This window comes from Quercus suber, unplaced genomic scaffold, assembly GCF_002906115.3.
Source record: "Quercus suber isolate HL8 unplaced genomic scaffold, Cork oak 2.0 scaffold_232, whole genome shotgun sequence".
NCBI classification, from domain to species: Eukaryota; Viridiplantae; Streptophyta; class Magnoliopsida; order Fagales; family Fagaceae; genus Quercus; species Quercus suber.
In genome coordinates this window covers 182537-203480 of record NW_027069689.1, presented here as the reverse complement: position 1 = coordinate 203480, position 20944 = coordinate 182537, and the positions used below count along the sequence as shown (strand labels likewise).

General features: G+C 38.9%; 1 protein-coding gene and 2 long non-coding RNA genes across 4 annotated transcripts; 2 read left to right on the top strand and 1 right to left on the bottom strand.

Moving 5' to 3' along the window:
• The first annotated feature begins 5940 nt into the window (after positions 1-5940).
• On the top strand, positions 5941-8223 carry LOC112017394 (uncharacterized). The gene is made up of 3 exons (XR_002883472.2): positions 5941-6156; positions 7090-7156; positions 8019-8223. It is a non-coding gene; the product is annotated as an uncharacterized LOC112017394 (long non-coding RNA).
• A 7494-nt stretch (positions 8224-15717) lies between these two features.
• LOC112017401 (uncharacterized) lies at positions 15718-16458 on the bottom strand. The gene has a single exon (XM_024049850.1). The coding sequence runs from the start codon at positions 16456-16458 to the stop codon at positions 15718-15720; it is 741 nt and encodes a 246-aa protein (XP_023905618.1).
• A 1856-nt stretch (positions 16459-18314) lies between these two features.
• LOC112017398 (uncharacterized) lies at positions 18315-20710 on the top strand. 2 transcript variants are annotated; one of them, XR_002883473.1, is made up of 3 exons: positions 18315-18519; positions 19455-19522; positions 20377-20710. It is a non-coding gene; the product is annotated as an uncharacterized LOC112017398 (long non-coding RNA). The 2 variants fall into 2 exon arrangements; XR_010631646.1 differs by having other exon boundaries at positions 20322-20710.
• Positions 20711-20944: the final 234 nt, after the last annotated feature.

Here is a 20944-nt window from a genome sequence, read left to right as displayed (position 1 = left end):
GATGCGATATGGCCCATCCCAGTTGGGGCCTAGTTTTCCCAATGCCAAGTTCTTTGCAGTACCTAAAACCTTTCTCAACAGCAAGTCATCAGTCACTAATGGTCTTAGCTTCACATTGACATCATACCCTTACTTGAGCTTATGTTGGTAATATGCTAATTGGACTATGGCATTCTTTCTTCTTTCTTCAATCAAGTGTAAGCTCATTTTCTAGTAATTTGTTGTTATCACTCGGATTGAAAGAACTTGTTCTCAGTATTGGGAAGCCAGTCTCTAAAGGAATAACAGTCTCAGCTACATAAGTTATCAAAAAGGGGGTCTCCCCTGTTGACTTGCGAGGTGTGGTTCAATACGTCCACAGGACATGTGATAGTTCATCCACCGACTTTCCCTTCGCATCATTCAACCTCTTCTTGAGTTCGTTCACTATGACCTAGTTAACAGTTTTAGCTTGTCCATTCCCTTGGAGATAAGCTGGGGTGGAATATCTATTCGTAATTCCAAGATCACAACAATATCTCCTGAAAGCTTTGCCATCAAACTGAAAGCCATTATCTGAAATAAAGGTACAAGGGACCCCAAACCGAGTGACAATATTTTTCCAAACAAATTTCTTGGCATCTAGATCCCTGATATTCGCCAAGGGTTTAGCCTCGACCCACTTAGTGAAATAGTCCGTACTGACTAGCAAGTATCTTTTATTTCCTACTACCTTGGGGAAAGGGCCTATAATTTCCAAACCCCACTGAGCGAATGGCCAAAGGCTGGACAGAGGATTAAGGGCTCCTCCCGGTTAGTGTATGTTTGGTGCAAATTTTTGGCATTGGTCACACTTCTTTACATATTTTTATGCTTCCTTTTGTATGTTTGCCCATTAATAGCCCCGAATGATGGCTCTGTGTGACAAAGATCTGCCTCCGGTGTGACTTCCACAAATCCCTTCATGTAACTCCTCAAGGAGTAATTCTGTTACCTCAGGGTGTATGCATAGTAGGTATGGCCAAGAAAATGAGCGTTTGTATAATTTTTAGTCCTAGGATAGCTAGAACCGAAGAGCCTTCCTACGTACCTTGTCAGCTTCTAATTTTTCATCGGGTAGGATATCCTTCTTCAAGAATAGTACCATGGGGTCCATCCAGCTAGGCCCTACTCTAACTTGTGAACATGGACCACCTCTCTCTTCACCTCTGTGGGCTTGTACAAGTCCTCAACAAGGATGACCTGAGGCAAGTTCTATACCGAGAAGGTTGCAAGTATGGCTAGGGAATCAACATGTGTGTTTCAAATTTTAGGGATATGCAATAGGTTGAAAGATTCAAACCCTGATTGGAAATTCCTAACTTAACTCAAGTACCCTTGCATTCTCTCATCTCTCGCTTCTAACTCTCCTTTCACTTGGCCAATGACTAATCTTGAGTCCGAGAATATCTCTACTGCCATTTTGCCCATTCTTTGAACCATGGCCATTCCCATCAGTAAAACCTCATATTCAGCTTCGTTATTTGTGGCTAAGAAGCCCAATCTTAATGATTTCTCAATGGTGATTTTTTTAGAAGATACTAAGACTTGCCCCACTCCGGATCCCTTTTGATTCGCTGCACCATCAACATATACCTTCCAGAATGAAGGTTCTTACAGAGAGATTGCGCCAACAAATTTCCCATCCATGCCTTGGGTTTCTACCTCTTTCTCCAATGGGGGTTCAACAAACTCGACCACCAAATCAACAAGGACCTAACCCTTAACAGAGGTACGAGGCATGTACTTGATATCAAAAGCTCCTAGGATCGTGCCCTACTTGGTAATCCTCCCCGTTTAATCAACATTCCAAAGTAGAGATCTTAGCGGAAGTTGGGTTAAGACAACAACTGTGTGTGATTAGAAGTAATGGGATAGCTTATGTGTAGCGTGTACTACCACTTAAATTGCCTTCTCCAGTGGCAGATAACGGACCTCGACCTCATGTAATAACTTGCTCACATAATAAACTAGCCTTTGTACACCACTATCAACTCACGCCAACACCAAGTTTATCGCATGAGGGGCCATAATAATGTAAGTAAACAGGACCTCGTCCATCTCAGGACTGGACATGATAGGTGGCCGAAAGAGGTATTCCTTGAGTTGTTGAAAAGCCAAGGCACACTCCTCAGTCCACTTAAATCATTTCCATTTATTCATCAACAGGAAGAAGGGTCGGCACCTATTAGCTGACTGAGAAATGAATTGGTTCAAGGCAGCAGTCATTCCTGTTAGTTTCTGAACTTCCTTGAGATTTTGAGGTGGTTGTAGCTTATTAATTGCTTTAATCTGGTCGGGATTGACTTCAATTCTATGATGAGTGATCATATAGCCCAAAAACTTATCTGATCCCACACCGAAAAAGCACTTAGAAGCGTTAAGGTGCAACTTCTATTTCCTTAGAACTTCAAAAATGCTCTCAAGGTCTCTTACATGCAACACCAATGTAGACCTCAATATTTTTGCCTAATTGTGGCTCAAACATCTTAGTCATCATCCTCTATTAGATAGATCCAGCATTTTTTAGACCGAAAGGCATCACCTTGTAGTCGTAGTTTCTAGTGGGGTTGACAAAAGCTATCTTCTCTTGATCATTTGAGGCCAGTGGTATCTGATGGTATCCCTGAAAGACATCTAAGAAACTCATCTGAGGATGGCCCACTGTTGCATCTATCAATTAGTCTATTCGAGGCATGGGGAAGGGTCTTTTGGACAGGCTTTATTCAAGTCTGTAAAGTCTATGCACACTCGCCACTTCCCATTTTTCTTCTTTACCACAATAGTATTGGCTAGCCACTTAGGGTAAAACACCTCCTTAATGGCCTTAGCCTGTTTAAGTTTTGTCACCTCATCTTTGATAGCATCAGAATGCTCCTTAGATGAGCGCCGAGGTAATTGCTTTTTGGGGGTGACAGATAGATTAACATTTAGATGATGACAGATGAAGCTCAAATCCACCCCCAGAGCCTTGTAAGCATTCCATGCGAACACATCAACGTTTCCTTTGAGAAACTCTATCCGCTCCTCATTCTTTTAAGGAGGCAGTTGAACCCCAACATGAAAAAACATCTCCGGATCGTCACCCACCACAATTTTTTCCAAATCTTTACATTTTGCCTCCTTGGTTGGTCTGTTGACAGGCAACACCAGAGTTTTTGATTGCTATAAGCCTTTCCCAGTAGAGGCTGAAGACTCAGCTTCGAGCTGATGTAAGATGGCAACCACCAAGCATTGCCTAGCTGTAGATTGACTCCCAACAATCTCTTCAATCTGACCTCGTGACAGATATTTCACCTTCTGGTGCAGAGTAGAAGAGACGGCTCCTAGAGCATGAAGCTAGGGTCTAGCTATAATGGCCGTATAGGGGGAATAAGCGTCCACCACAATGAAATCCACCTCCATAACTTCTGTGCCAGCCTGCACGGGTAGTCTAATTTGACCCATCGAAATGACAACCTTTCCATCAAAACTCACCAAATGAGAATCGTAGGCTGTCAAATCCTCGGGTCTCAAATTCAACCCCTTATACAAATCAAGGTATATGCTCTCAACAGCACTGCCCTGATCCACCATTACCTTATTCATGTCATATCCTCCAATCCTAAGCATGACCACCAACGCATCATCGTGGGGCTGTATGATTCCAACCTTATCCTCATTCAAAAAGCTTAACGCTGGTTGGATCTTCACTCTAGCCCTCTTCGATTCAGAATTGGAGTCCTCGGCGAACAGCTGAGCGACAGACATTACTCTGGAGAGATAGGACCCGGTCCCCCCTAGAACAGCGAAGATGACATTTATCGTGCCCAGAGGAGGTCTTGAAGAAGCATCTTTCCGGGATTCTAAACCTAACTGGCCCCCTTGACCACTGGAATGATGCAAAAGCTGCTTCAACCTTCCCTCTCGAACCAGCTAGTCCAGATGATCCCATAAGTTTCTACAATCCTCTGTGGTATGTCCTTGGTCTTGGTGATATTGGTAATAAAGGCTCTGATTGCACCTCATAGGGTTTCCTACCATCTTATTTGGCCATTTGAAGAATGACTCATTATTAATTTTCTCCTGAACCTGGTGCACCGGTTCTTAGAACACTGCGTTAACCACCTGAGTACTGGCAAATCCTAACTGCCCAGCAAAGTCCCTCAAAGGTCGGTTGTTGTTGTACCGATCCGACCTAAAATCCCTCATTTCCTGAGGAATAACTTTAGCCTTTCCTTTCCCTTGCTACTAGTCTTCCTCAACCCTCTTATACTTATCAATTCGGTTTATAAGTTGGCATACACTGATGACAGGTTTTCCAATTAAAGACTTCCTTAAACCGTGCTCGGCTGGGAGGCCGGCCTTGAAAGTACTGATGGCCACGTCATCAAAGTCACCATCTATCTAATTGAATATCTCACAATATCTATCCGAGTATGTTTTCAGGGTCTCCCCTTCTCGCATGGATAAGGACAGTAGGGAATCCAAGGGCCGAGGAACCCTGCTACAAGTAATAAAACGAGAGTCAAATGCATGGGTAAGCTCCTTGAAGGAATTTATGGAACCCACCCCTAAGCCATCGAACCATCTCATTGCCACAGGCCCCAGACTGGATGGAAACACTTTGCACATCAAGGCCTCTTTCTTGGAATGGACAGCCAATCTCTGATTGAAGTGGCTCACATGCTCCACAGGATCTATTCGACCATTATAGATTGTGAACGTTGGCTTATTGAATCGTCGAGGAAGTCTTACCCCTTCAACCTTGCGCATAAAGGGCGACCTGGAAATCTGGTTCAACGCCTTGCTCATAACGTCATTTCCCAGGCCTTTGCAAGGCGAGCTCTTATACCTACGTTTATGATGGTGCTCCTCATCATAGGAGAAAGACTCGCTGGGTGGGGTTCTTGACTTTCGTCTATAACTAGCATCCTCTTCATCATCGGAGGAAACGTCAAAGTTGGAAGGGGTTCGCTTTCGCCGTGCATAGCGCAACTTCCTTTTTATGTGGTCAATCTCCAACTGCATGGTTCTATTATTCTGCTCATGAGAGATGTGAGTTCCAACTCAAGAGTGGCTTCTACTTGTATGCATGGTGTGCACATTACCCTCTCGATCTCTCCTGCGTTCAAGATTAAGGAAATGATCTTGTCGTCAAGACCCCATGGACTCTTCCCAATGGGGACTTGATCTTACCATCCTTCACCATTGCACTCACTATCACCCAAGTAATCTTCCCACAGATAGTGCCAATTATAAGGATCTGATTTGAATTCCTAACCCAAAAGGTAGATGGAATTAGGCTCAAAAAGCGCAAAATAATGAATTTGTAGAGAATGGGTTGGAAAACTTGGTTTTAATGAATCAAACAACAAGTAAAATAGATCTTGATGACAAAAAAATTAAAATAACAAATTTACACTAAGGAAAAATGTCATCGACAATGTCTGAGGAGATTGGTTCCTATATATCTCTTTCAAAGTTCGATTACAAGTTTGATTCCTGATTGCTACAATGTTTTTCTTCTTAATTTTCCGATCCCTCTTTCTCTAGAGGTCTCTTATATTATATATCTCCCTTTTAATGATCTTGGCCCTCCATTTGTTGATCATTCAAATCACTACTTGAGTGCTTGTGTAACACCCCAACCTAATTGCATAATTAATTTTATGGGTTTATATGCTTGTTATCATCTTAATTACTTTTAAGTGTATGAAGCTTTGATATTATGGTATTATAAAACATATATGCTCTTTTAATGTTATGGATAGAAATTTATAAAGGTAAGTATATATATATATATATGCAAAGTTATATTATTGTTTGGGCCTTTCTAGAAAATATAAGCTTATAAAGGGTGAAAAGTATAAATGCCAAAAGTTGGAAAAAGTGGGTTGTGATCTTTTTTCTCTTAGCATTACATGTATCCCACCCCAAAGTCCACTCTTCTTATCTTCTTTTGCCGTACTAGAAAGTCCAGCAGCTCCTTTTCTTCTTTCTCTATTCTTTTTCCTTTGTTCTTGTTTCTTTCTTCTTCCTTTGCTCTTACACGGCAGCCCATCTCACTACAACCTTCATTTTCTTTCACCGAAAATCATAGATATCTCTCTCTAAGAAGGAAATCAAACTCTTACTAAAGTTTAGCTTCAGTTGTGGGTAAGTATATATGTTTATTTTCTGTATGGGTATATTAACGGTGTAATGATTTGCTTGAATTTCAATTCTTTATCCTCTGTTCTGATTGTAGAAGCTGAACTTGTGATTCTCTTTTAGTAATTTGAAAATTTGATGATATTGTGGTCTATTGGATGCTTATTAAGGTATTTCAATATGTATAGTATAGGTATAAAAATACCCAAATGAAATGAAGGCTAATTGCTATTAGTTGATAATTTTGTAAGAACTTGTGCTGAAACTGTCACTGTGACAGATTTGGGGTTTACAACAAGAAAAATATTTATTAAAATCATATTCTGTGAATTAGGATATTAGGAGTAGTTTTTATGAATTCTAAGACACACATTGCTATTATGGAAGTGGTCTCACAGCATTTGGATGAGTATAAAAATAATGGTTTAATTTCTAAATTGTATGAAATTCTGTCAGGATAGATTTGAATACGTTGTCTTGTATGATTTTTAATAAATTATAGTTTTATTATTTGACTCCGAAATTTTAATGGTATATACTAGACATACCAGGGAGTAGCTCTGTAAAATATCCTGACATTTGGATGTGGGCGGACAGCCCATTCGTATTTTACAAATGGGACTTTTGCTATTGAAATGAGTAGTAAATAATGTAGGATAGCTCTAACTTTGTGGATTTAATTTTGAAGCTATGGTGAATTTTTTGAGCTATAATTTGATATTCTCATCCTTTGGTATGTTTGGATCATATGAAATTATGCCTTGATTTTTCTATAGTTTGGGTACATAATGTGTTTGATGATTGTATTATGTGCTTTGGGGAACCTTGTGTGATGGGAAGTAAGGATTTTCTTGAGTTCGAGAGTTAGGTTGTGATTGAGGTATAAGTTTAAATACTTAGGAAGAGTTTATCAGTAATAAGTTTTGGTTTTTCATTTAGGTGGCGAGAACGAGAACACGAACACTTGAACTCCTCTTGTACAATCTTTCGCGTCTTTTGTTTTCAGGTAAGGGATATATGATATGTGCGTTTGATAAGTATAAAAAAAAAAAAAAAAAAAATTGTTTAGAAAACTATTATGCATTAAAATCTTTTAATTAAAGATATTACATATAAGCATGGTTTAAGTCAACTATATGTTCGTGAGTTGTTCAATCTTATATACATGATAATTTTAGTATATTGATGTTATTATATAGATCACGAACATAATTTTTAAGAATAAAGTGGATATGATACTGTTGTGAAACATTTATGTAAAAGTAAATTTGTCAGAAAAATATAGTTTTCAGTTATTCCATTGTTATAATTTGAACTCAGCCAATAGGGGTTATAGTACTGGTATTTTCATGGAAATTTTGATTTGGCCATTAAAAGTGGGACTGGTTTTGCTGTACTCGCCCTTGTTGGTAACGACAAACTTGTGGAGGATGTCAACCTACTCCCATGGTTGAAAATATGTATTATGATATGATTTTGGAATTACCTAGCATTGTGGGGAATGCTGAATGCCTGGCACTCTGTGCTAGAAGCCTCCCAAAGTTGTAACAGACTTACAACTGGATTAACTAATATGTATTATAAGTCTGATGAGAAGTTATGATAAAATATTTACAGTCTATTCAAAGATAAGATTACTGAATTATGTTTACGTTCCTTATTATATCTTTTTATTATTATATGAAAGGAAAATGAAGTATTTTCATTTAAAAGCTTGTAATTTATTTTAAGAACAATAAGAATAATAGGAAGACTATTTTATCAAAGCTGGCATATTTATAAAATATTTGATTTACATGTATTCTTATTAAAGGCCCATGGAGCTTAAAACCTTACTGGGCTTCGCAGCTCACCCTACTATATTTCAGTGTACAGGTTCTTCCTGGAAGCAGCGAGAGTATTAAAGGTGACAAGGATTCTGTGAATCTCGTTTGTTAGAATGTATAGTTAGTTTTTTTTTTTTTTTTTTTTTTTTTTTTTTTTTTTTTTTTTTTTTTTTTTTTTTTTTTTTTTTTTTTTTTTTTTTTTTTTTTTTTTTTTTTTTTTTTTTTTTTTTTTTTTTTTTTTTTTCTTAAATTAAAATCCTTCTAAAGGCTAAAATGATAATGGATTTTTTTTNTTAGTATTAAGGTAAACTTGATATTAACATACCAGTCATGCTCTAAATTCTGAAGTACAGGTTTAGGTCATGACAGCTTGTTCCATCGGACACCCTTTCTGGCCCTTTGTGAGTTGGGATAGCTAAGACAACATTGTTTAGGAGTTTTCTCCACATAAATACGGCCAGAAAGTTAGCTGCAGAACATTTAATGTGGTGGCAGTAACTTTTCCTTAGATATTTCTAAGCTTCCATCCCTCTTGTACGTTCATAATACACGTCCCTATCAGTAGAACATCCTGGAAGGTCACTTTGAATGATAGGATATATATTTGATCTGTGCTTTGCTCAATTATCCTCAGACCAACTTTCCCAGTCTTTTCGTTTGCATCTTACTTATGGGATTCTGAACTTAACATTCTCATTATTGTTTATTCGTCCTCGGACCAATCAACGTTCTCGGCTAAGGCCTAAAACACAATATACAATTTTGGGCCTTTATCCCTACAAAGAGCTTTTCAATCCAGCAATGCAAATAGTATTTTTAGTCAGATTTGGGATTGCCTCACATTGCCAAAATATGTGGAAACTACATGAGTACCTCGCCAAACATTATATAAAACTTATTTTATCATTTTGATATGATGGTGAAAAGTAATAATTATGGAGCAAATAATATAAATTTTAAATCATATTGTATCTATAAGTAAAAATATGATTTCGTTCCACAATGAAAGCAATTTGTAGCCACTGGATATCATGAAGTATTTCAGGGTTCAATTTAGCATGAAGGATGTTCAACAATGGTGGTAATGCCAGAAATAGAATGTTGAAAATCCATAAATGATTCTGCCTTTATTTCAATTTTATATTTATGGCTTGTGGTTAGTTTTTTTTTTTTTTTTTTTTGGAGAAACAAACACACACACACAAGGGAGAGGGAAAGGGGTTCTAATACAAAGGCATACCACTAGGCCTGTCCAGACCCATTCGAGACCTAACCCACCTAGAGGACCCGACTGGCGACCGATTCGAAACCGGCCGACCCAACTATTCCGGCGGTCGGCGGCTGTTCTTGGCCTCCAGAACCCGAAATCGGCAGTTGGCTGGCGGGTTTTCTCTCCAAAACCTGAAGAAACTCAACCAAACCAAGATCTCAGCATTTCTCGGTGAAGTTATTTACATCCGACAAGATCTCAGCCATTTCTAGCGAGATCTCAGCTAGATCCATGGAATCTTCACCGAATTTGGCGAGATCTCACTAGATTTGGCAAGATCTCACCGAATCTGATGAGATTTCGACTAATTCAGCGAAAATATCACCAAAATTTCGTCGATTTCATCGTAAAATTGTCGGATTTTGGCCGATTTTCAAATCTCCAACTCCGACTGAACCGACTGCTGTTTATTAAAGGTCTAATCTGCATGATCCGATCAACCATGTCAGTCGGCGGCGGGTTGAATTTCTGGCCATCCGATCTGGTCGGGTCGGTTTTGGGTTGGGCACAAACCCGACCCATGGACAGGCCTATACACCACAACTCCACTCAAAAGCCACGATAACTTTTAAGGGAGGGTGGGGTAAGTTATACTACACACAACACACTCTCTTAAGCAATGTGGTTAGCTTGATCTCAATTTAATTAGCTGCCATGAATGGAAAATTCAATGGAGGTTTTTAGGTTTCAATATCCCATGAATAAATCCTAGGTATTACGCTAGATTTTTCTTAACGTACCTAGATTCCCAGTAGTCATGGAATTTTCTTATCTATGATTATCAAGTTTCAACGCTATACACCCATAATTTAAAGGACTTGCCACTCTTTCATTATTTCCAGAATCTTTGTCAAGGTATCTTTCATAAGAACCTTATGCTTAGGTTAATAATGAATATATAATCTCCAGAGAATAGTGATGAATTGCACTGCAACCTCAAGCGAATAGGCTTTCACTTTTTTTTTTTTTTTAAATGGGATTCCTTCGTGATTTTTATGCAGGTCACCCAGCAAGTTTTTGTGGTCAAAGAGTGGGTCCGGGATGCTCACAATGAGGCTAGGGCTGAGGCCCACTCCCATGCTGAGGTTGAGAAGTCCCTAGGAGCCCTCAAGTAAGAGCAAACGAGCTGACCAACAAGCTGATCACTTCGAAGAGGGCACGTCTGAGTGCTGAAGCTTTTTTGAAGAGCACAGAGACCCAGGCCGAGGACCAGCGCAAGCAGCTTCATATGACTGAGATTGAACTGGCCACGCAGAGACAGCTGGTCTTGGACCTCAAAGTTGAGTTGCAAAAAGCTAAGGACGCAGCTCGGGTGGTTAGGAAAGCTTCTAAAGCCGCAGAGACTGCATCTTATGAGTGTGGGGTGCTAGAAATGGAGGCACGGTTGGCAGATGAGGTGGCAGGAGTGTGTAGGGACTACTGCGCCGAGACGTAGGTAGAAGCGCTTAATTGGGCGGGAGTCCCTGCTGACTCCGAGCTGAGGAGGGCTGAGAACATCTTCTTCCTGGAGGATATCCGAGAAGTTTTAGCAATGCTCCCTCCTCTTGTTGCTGACCCTATCCCTCCTCCTGAGCAGCTCCCCATCACCTAAGCCCTCTCCTGATGTTGAAGTCTCAACAGGGGCTGGAAAGGATAAGGACGTTCAGCCACTGATGAAGGCCAAACACTCCGAGGACGATCTCACGATTAGGGATGTGGTCTCCAAGGCTAAGGATGCAGAGTCTAAGTTCAAGGCTGGGGATTCCTAATCCAAGGCAGCTGATCCCAAGAAGGACTCTCACTAAGCAAAGACCTAGTTATAGGATTTTTTTTATTATTTTATTATTTTTATCTTTCTGCATGTATATTTTTTGTTTTTTGTTTTTTTTTTTTCTTCTTGTTGTGGTGTTTCACCACTATTTGTAATAGACTCTCCTTTTGATCAATGAAAAGACTTCACCTTTTGTTTCATGAATCTTTCTTTTTCCTTGTAGCTTTTATTCTCTTATCAATATTAACCAAGATTGCGAACAATAGTGAATTGTTATTACTCATACTTTAACAAAAGCTAATAGTATTGTATTATTGCTAATTCAAATAAATTGAACAAGTGCTAGCAATAAAGAGAATTATCACATACTTGTACTGAGAGTTGGGCATTCTTCAAGGAAGATTGAATCTTATGGGGATGAATAACATATCTTGTAAAGAATAAACAGAGCAGACAACCCTTATTCTGCTCAACACTTATATAAATATCTAAGAACATTAACTTACTTAAAGCTATAGATACGAGGAGTCACGTGTAACTTGGGATCTATTCTGGTACTTAGGAAAATAAATAAGTTAAGTCAATTTACCCAAAGCATATGGTCCGAGGAGCCAAGTATGACTAGGATTCTGTTTAATCACTGAAAAAAAGATGTCACTAAGTACTAATTTTCCCAAAGCACGTGCTCTAAGGAGCTAGACATGTCTAATGTTTAATACTTAGAAATATGTCACAGAGTGTTAATTTTCCCAAAACATGCAGTCCGAGAAGCTAAACATGACTAAGATTTTGTTTAACCACTGAAAAAAGATGTCATTAAGTATAAATTTCCCTAAAGCATGTGGTCTGAGGAGCCAAGCATATCTAAGGTTCTGTTTAATACTTAGAAAGAGGTCACAGAGTGTTAATTTCCCCAAAGCATGTGGTCCGAGGAGCCAAACATGACTAAGGTTTTGTTTAATACTTAGAAAGATGTCATTAAGTATTAATTTTCCCAAAGCATGTGGTCCAATGAGCCAAACATAACTAAGGTTCTATTTAATACTTAGAAAGATGTCATTAAGTATTAATTTTCTCAAAGAATGTGGTTCGATGAGCCAAACATGATTAAGATTCTGTTTAATACTTAGAAAGATGTCATTAAATATTAATTTTTCCAAAACATGTAGCCTGAAAAGCCAAGCAAGTCTAAGGTTCTGTTTAATACTTAAAAAGATAATGTATTACATAACAAATGAGAATATGACGAAGGTAACTTTTATTAATAATAGTACATTTTCAGGTTGTTTACATTCCAAGGGTGTAGTATCACATGTTCATCTAGGTCTTCAAGAAAATATGCTCCTATACCAGCCATCGAGATGATGCAATATGGCCCATCCCAGTTGGGGCCTAGTTTTCCCCATGCCGAGTTCTTTGCAGTACCTAAAACCTTTCTCAACAGCAAGTCACCAGTCACTAATGGTCTCTGCTTCACATTGGCATCATACCCTTACTTGAGCTTATGTTGGTAATATGCTAATTGGACCATGGCGTTCTTTCTTCTTTCTTCAATCAAGTGTAAGCTCATTTTCTAGTAATTTGTTGTTATCACTCAGATTGAAAGAACTTGTTCTCAGTATTGGGAAGCCAGTCTCTAAAGGAATAACAGTCTCAGCTACATAAGTTATCGAAAAGGGGGTCTCCCCTGTTGACTTGCGAGGTGTGGTTCAATAAGTCCACAGGACATGTGATAGTTCATCCACCGACTTTCCCTTTGCATCATTCAACCTTTTCTTGAGTCCGTTTACTATGACCTAGTTAACAGTTTCAGCTTGTCCATTCCCTTGGGGATAAGCTGGGGTGGAATATCTATTCATAATTCCAAGATCACAACAATATCTCCTGAAAGCTTTGCCATCAAACTGAAAGCCATTATCTGAGATAAAGGTACGAGGGACCCCAAACCGAGTGACAATATTTTTCCAAAAAAATTTCTTGGCATCTAGATCCTTGATATTCATCAAGGGTTTAGCCTCGACCCACTTAGTGAAATAGTCCGTACTGACTAGTAAGTATCTCTTATTTCCTACTGCCTTGGGGAAAGGGCCTATAATTTCCAAACCCCATTGAGCGAATGGCCAAAGGCTGGACAGAGGATTAAGGACTCCTCTCGATTAGTGTATGTTTGGTGCAAATCTTTGGCATTGGTCACACTTCTTTACATATTCTTGTGCTTCCTTTTGCATGTTTGCCCATTAATAGCCCCGAATGATGGCTCTGTGCGACAAAGATCTACCTCCGGTGTGACTTCCACAAATCCCTTCATGTAACTCCTCAAGGAGTAATTCTGTTACCTCATGGTGTATGCATAGCAGGTATGGCCAAGAAAATGAGCGTTTGTATAATTTTTAGTCCTCGGATAGCTAGAACCGAAGAGCCTTCCTACGTACCTTGTCAGCTTCTAATTTTTCATCGGGTAGGATATCCTTCTTCAAGAATAGTACCATGGGGTCCATCCAGCTAGGCCCTACTCTAACTTGGTGAACATGGACCACCTCTCTCTTCACCTCTGTAGGCTTGTACAAGTCTTCAACAAGAATGACCTGAGGCAAGTTCTATGCCGAGAAGGTTGCAAGTGTGGCTAGGGAATCAACATGCGTGTTTCCACTTTTAAGGATATGCAATAGGTTGAAAGATTCAAACCCTGATTGGAAATTCCTAACTTAACTCAAGTACCCTTGCATTCTCTCATCTCTCGCTTCTAACTCTCCTTTCACTTGGCCAACAACTAATCTTGAGTTTGAGAACATCTCTACTGCCATTTTGCCCATTCTTTGAACCATGGCCATTCCCATCAGTAGAACCTCATATTCAGCTTCGTTATTTGTGGCCAAGAAGCCTAATCTTAATGATTTCTCAATGGTGATTTTTTTAGGAGATACTAAGACTTGCCCCACTCCGGATCCCCTTTGATTCGCTGCACCATCAACATATACCTTCCAGAATGAAGGTTCTTACAGAGAGATTGCGCCAACAAATTTCCCATCCATGCCCTGGGTTTCTACCTCTTTCTCCAACGGGGGTTCAGCAAACTCGGCCACCAAATCAACAAGGACCTAACCCTTAACAGAGGTACGAGGCATGTACTTGATATCAAAAGCTCCTAGGATCGTGCCCTACTTGGCAATCCTCCCCATGTAATCAACACTCCAAAGTAGAGATCTTAGCGGAAGTTGGGTTAAGACAACAACTATGTGTGATTAGAAGTAATGGGATAGCTTATGTGTAGCGTGTACTACCACTAAAATTGCCTTCTCCAGTGGCAGATAACGGACCTCGACCTCATGTAATAACTTGCTCACATAATAAACTAGCCTTTGTACACCACTATCAACTCGCGCCAACACCAAGTTTATCGCATGAGGGGCCATGACAATGTAAGCAAACAGGACCTCGTCCATCTCAGGACTGGACATGATAGGTGGCCGAAAGAGGTATTCCTTGAGTTGTTGAAAAGCCAAGGCATACTCCTCAGTCCACTTAAATCCTTTCCATTTATTCATTAACAGGAAGAAGGGTCGGCACCTATTAGCTGACCGAGAAATGAATCGGTTCAAGGCAGCAGTCATTCCTGTTAGTTTCTAAACTTCCTTGAGATTTTGAGGTGGTTGTAGGTTATTAATTGCTTTAATCTGGTCGGGATTGACTTCAATTCCATGATGAGTGATCATATAGCGCAAAAACGTATCTGATCCTACACCGAAAAAGCACTAAGAAGCGTTAAGGTGCAACTTCTATTTCCTCAGAACTTCAAAAATGCTCCCAAGGTCTCCTACATGCAACACCAATGTAGACCTCAGTATTTTTTCCTAATTGTGGCTCAAACATCTTAGTCATCATCCTCTATTAGATAGATCCCGCATTTTTTAGACCGAAAGACATCACCTTGTAGTCGTAGTTTCTAGTGGGGTTGACAAAAGCTATCTTCTCTTGATCATCCGAAGCCAGTGGTATCTGATGGTATCCCTGAAAGACATCTAAGAAACTCATCTGAGGATAGCCCACTGTTGCATCTATCAATTAATCTATCCAAGGCATGGGGAAGGGTCTTTTGGACAGGCTTTATTCAAGTCTGTAAAGTCTATGCACACTCGCCACTTCCCATTTTTCTTCTTTACCACAATAGTATTGGCTAGCCACTCAGGGTAAAACACCTCCTTAATGGCCTTAGCCTGTTTAAGCTTTGTCACCTCATCTTTGATAGCATCAGAATGCTCCTTGGATGAGCGTCGAGGTAATTGCTCTTTGGGGGTGACAAATAGATTAACATTCAGATGATGACAGATGAAGCTCAAATCCACCCCCAGAGCCTCGTAAGCATTCCATGCGAACACATCAACGTTTCCTTTGAGAAACTCTATCAGCTCCTCATTCTTTTAAGGAGGCAGTAGAACCCTAACATGAAAAAACATCTCCGGATCGTCACCTACCACAATTTTTTCCAAATCTTTACATTTTGCCTCCTCGGTTGGTCTGTTGACAGGCAACACCAGAGTTTTTGATTGTTATAAGCCTTTCCCAGTAGAGGCTGAAGACTCAACTTCGAGTTGATGTAAGATGGCAGCCACCAAGCATTGCCTAGCTGTAGATTGACTCCCAACAATCTCTTCAATCTGACCCCGTGATGGATATTTCACCTTCTGGTGCAGAGTAGAAGAGACGGCTCCTAGAGCATAAAGCTAGGGTCTGGCTACAATGGCCGTATAGGGGGAATAAGCGTCCACCACAATGAAGTCCACCTCCATAACTTCTGTGCCAGCCTGCACGGGTAGTCTAATTTGATACATCGAAATGACAACCTTCCCATCAAAACTCACCAAATGAGAATCGTAGGCTGTCAAATCCTCGGGTCTCAAATTCAACCCCTTATACAAATCAAGGTATATGCTCTCAACACCACTGCCCTGATCCACCATTACCTTCTTCATGTCATATCCTCCAATCCTAAGCGTGACCACCAACGCATCATCATGGGGCTGTATGATTCCAACCTTATCCTCATTCGAAAAGCTTAACGCTGGTTGGATCTTCACTCTAGCCCTCTTTAGTTCAGAATTGGAGTCCTCGGTGAACAGCCGAGTGACAGACATTACTCTGGAGAGATAGGACCTGGTCCCCCCTAGAACAGCGAAGATGACATTTATCGTGCCCAGAGGAGGTCTTGAAGAAGCATCTTTTTGGGATTCTAAACCTAACTGGCCCCCTTGACCACTGGAATGATGCAAAAGCTGCTTCAACCTTCCTTCTCGAACCAGCTGGTCCAGATGATCCCATAAGTTTCTACAATCCTCTGTGGTATGTCCTTGGTTTTGGTGATATTGGTAATAAAGGCTCTGATTGCACCTCATAGGGTTTCCTACCATCTTATTTGGCCATTTGAAGAATGACTCATTATTAATTTTCTCCTGAACCTGGTGCATCGGTTCTTAGAACACTGCGTTAACCACCTGAGTACTGGCAGATCCTAACTACCCAGCAAAGTCTTTCAAAGGTCGGTTGTTGTTGTACCGATCCGACCTAAAATCCCTCATTTCCCGAGGAATAATTTTAGCCTTTCCTTTCCCTTGCTACTAGTCTTCCTCAACCCTCTTATACTTATCAATTCGGTTCATGAGTTGGCGTACACTGATGACATGTTTTCCAATTAAAGACTTCCTTAAACCATGCTCGGCTGGGAGGCCGGCCTTGAAAGTACTGATGGCCACGTCATCAAAGTCACCATCTATCTAATTAAATATCTCGCAATATCTATCCGAGTATGTTTTTAGGGTCTCCCCTTCTCGCATGGATAAGGACAGTAGGGAATCCAAGGGCCGAGGAACCCTGCTACAAGTAATAAAACGAGAGCCAAATGCATAGGTAAGCTCCTTGAAGGAATTTATGGAACCCGCCCCTAAGCCATCGAACCATCTCATTGCCACAGGCCCCAGACTGAATGGAAACACTTTGCACATCAAGGCCTCGTTCTTGGAATGGACAGCCAGTCTCTGATTGAAGTGGCTCACATGCTCCACAGGATCTATTCGACCATTATAAATTGTGAACATTGGCTTATTGAATCGTCGAGGAAGTCTTACCCCTTCAACCCTGCGCGTGAAGGGCGACCTGGAAATCTGGTTCAACGCCTTGCTCATAACATCATTTCCCAGGCCTTTGCGAGGCGAGCTCTTATATCTACGTTTATGATGGTGCTCCTCATCATAGGAGAAAGACTCGTTGGGTGGGGTTTCTTGACTTTCGTCTATAACTAGCATCCTCTTCATCATCAGAGGAAACGTCAAAGTTGGAAGGGGTTCGCTTTCGCCGTGCATAGCGCAACTTCCTTTTTATGTGGTTAATCTCCAACTGCATGGTTCTATTATTCTGCTCATGAGAGATGTGAGTTCCAACTCGAGAGTGGCTTCTACTTGTATGCATGGTGTGCACATTACCCTCTCGATCTCTCCTGCGTTCAAGATTAAGGAAATGATCTTGTCGTCAAGACCCCATGGACTCTTCCTGATGGGGACTTGATCTTACCATCCTTCACTATTGCACTCACTATCACCCAAGTAATCTTCCCACAGACAGTGCCAATTATAAGAATCTGATTTGAATTCCTAACCCAAAAGGTAGATGGACTTAGGCCCAAAAAGTCCAAAATAATGAATTTGTAGAGAATGGGTTGGAAAACTGGGTTTTAATGAATCAAACAACAAGTAAAATAGATCTTGATGACAAAAGAATTAAAATAACAAATTTACACTAAGGAAAAATGTCCTCGACAATGTCTGAGGAGATTGGTTCCTATATATCTCTTTCAAAGTTCGATTACAAGTTTGATTCCTGATTGCTACAATGTTTTTCTTCTTAATTTTTCGATCCCTCTTTCTCCAGAGGTCTCTTATATTATATATCTCCCTTTTAATGATCTTGGCCATCCATTTGTTGATCATCCAAATCACTACTTGAGTGCTTGTGTAACACCCCAACCTAATTGCATAATTAATTTTATAGGTTTATATGCTTGTTATCATCTTAATTACTTTTAAGTGTATGAAGCTTTGATATTATGGTATTATAAAACATATATGCTCTTTTAATGTTATGGATAGAAATTTATAAAGGTAAGGATATATATATATATATATGCAAAGTTATATTATTGTTTGGGCCTTTCCAGAAAATATAAGCTTATAAGGGGTGAAAAGTATAAATGCCAAAAGTTGGAAAAAGTGGGTTGTGATCTTTTTTCTCTTAGCATTACATGTATCCCACCCTAAAGTCTACTCTTCTTATCTTCTTTTGCTGTACTAGAAAGTCCAACAGCTCCTTTTCTTCTTTCTCTATTCTTTTTCCTTTGTTCTTGTTTCTTTCTTCTTCCTTTGCTCTTACACGGCAGCCCATCTCACAACAACCTTCATTTTCTTTCACCGAAAATCATAGATATCTCTCTCTAAGAAGGAAATCAAACTCTTACTAAAGTTTAGCTTCAGTTGTGGGTAAGTATATATGTTTATTTTCTGTATGGGTATATTAACGGTGTAATGATTTGCTTGAATTTCAATTCTTTATCCTCTGTTCTGATTATAGAAGCTGAACTTGTGATTCTCTTTTAGTAATTTGAAAATTTGATGATATTGTGGTCTATTGGATGCTTATTAAGGTATTTCAATATGTATAATATAGGTATAAAAATACCCAAATGAAATGAAGGCTAATTGCTATTAGTTGATAATTTTGTAAGAACTTGTGCTGAAACTGTCACTGTGACAGATTTGGGGTTTACAACAAGAAAAATATTTATTAAAATCATATTCTGTGAATTAGGAAATTAGGAGTAGTTTTTATGAATTCTAAGACACACATTGCTATTATGGAAGTGGTCTCACAGCATTTGGATGAGTATAAAAATAATGGTTTAATTTCTAAATTGTATGAAATTCTGTCAGGATAGATTTGAACATGTTGTCTTATATGATTTTTAATAAATTATGGTTTTATTATTTGACTCCGAAATTTTTATGGTATATACTAGACATACCAGGGAGTAGCTCTGTAAAATATCCTGACATTTGGATGTGGGTGGACAGCCCATTCGTATTTTCCAAATGGGACTTTTGCTATTGAAATGAGTAGTAAATAATGTAGGATAACTCTAACTTCGTGGATTTAATTTTGAAGCTATGGTGAATTTTTTGAGCTATAATTTAATATTCTCATCCTTTGGTATGTTTGGATCATATGAAATTTTATGCCTTGGTTTTTCTATAGTTTGGGTACATAATGTGTTTGATGATTGTATTATGTGCTTTGGGGAACCTTGTGTGATGGGAAGTAAGGATTTTCTTGAGTACGAGAGTTAGGTTGTGATTGAGGTATAAGTTTAAATACTTAGGAAGAGTTTATCAGTAATAAGTTTTGGTTTTTCATTTAGGTGGCGAGAACGAGAACACGAACACTTGAACTCCTCTTGTAAAATCTTTCGCGTCTTTTGCTTTTCAGGTAAGGGATATATGATATGTGCGTTTGATAAGTATAAAAAAAAAAAATTGTTTAGAAAACTATTATGCATTAAAATCTTTTAATTAAAGATATTACATATAAGCATGATTTAAGTAAACTATATGTTCGTGAGTTGTTCAATCTTATATACATGATAATTTTAGTATATTGATGTTATTATATAGATCACAAACATAATTTTTAAGAATAAAGTGGATATGATACTGTTGTGAAACATTTATGTAAAAGCAAATTTATTAGAAAAATATAGTTTTCAGTTATTTCATTGTTATAATTTGAACTCAGCCAGTAGGGGTTATAGTACTGGTATTTTCATGGAAATTTTGATTTGGCCATTAAAAGTGGGACTGGCTTTGCTGTACTCGCCCTTGTTGGTAACGACCAACTTGTGGAGGATGTCAACCTATCCCCATGGTTGAAAATATGTATTATGATATGATTTTGGAATTACCTAGCATTGTGGAGAATGCTGGATGCCTGGCACTCTGTGCTAGAAGCCTCCCAAAGTTGTAACAGACTTACAACTAGATTAACTAATATGTATTATAAGTCTGATGAGAAGTTATGATAAAATATTTATAGTCTATTCAAAGATAAGATTACTGAATTATGTTTACGTTCCTTATTATGTCCTTTTATTATTATATGAAAGGAAAATGAAGTATTTTCATTTAAAAGCTTGTAAGTTATTTTAAGAACAATAAGAACAATAAGAAGACTATTTTATCAAAGCTGGCATATCTATAAAATATTTAATTTACATGTATTCTTATTAAAGGACCATGGAGCTTAAAACCTTACTGGGTTTCACAGCTCACCCTACTATATTTCAGTGCACAGATTCTTCCTGGAAGCAGCGAGAGTATTAAAGGTGACAAGGATTCTGTGAATCTCGTCTGTTAGAATGTATAGTTAGTTTTTTTTTCTTGTATAGTAGTTTAGCTCTTTTGTTGTATAGGAGGAATCAAGATGTACTTGATCCTTGAGCTTAGATGTAATTCGGAACCTTAGTTTGTTTTGAATCCCAGTTGTATGTCTTTGGGGTTAGGTTTGTAATAATTGTTTTGCTAAACATTTAACTATGTAATATTTACACGAATACCTTAAGTTTTAGCCAAGTAATAATCTTCCAAGTTCAAAGGAAATGAAATTTCAAGGTTTTCATCATTTTTTGTATATTATGGTTTTCATGCAAAAAAATAAGCAAGAATTCAAGAAACAAATTCTTGTTAAGCACCTTCAATTTAGGTTGGTTTGTGTTAGTATTAAGGTAAACTTGATATTAACATACCAGTCATGCTCTAAATTCTGAAGTACAGGTTAAGGTCATGACAGCTTGTCCCATCAGACACCCTTTCTGGCCCTCTGTGAGTTGGGATAGCTAAGACAACATTGTTCAGG

Excerpts from the sequence above, each read along its gene's own strand:
- LOC112017401 (XM_024049850.1), bottom strand. The coding sequence starts at position 16,458 with ATGCACCAGGTTCAGGAGAAAATTAATAATGAGTCATTCTTCAAATGG.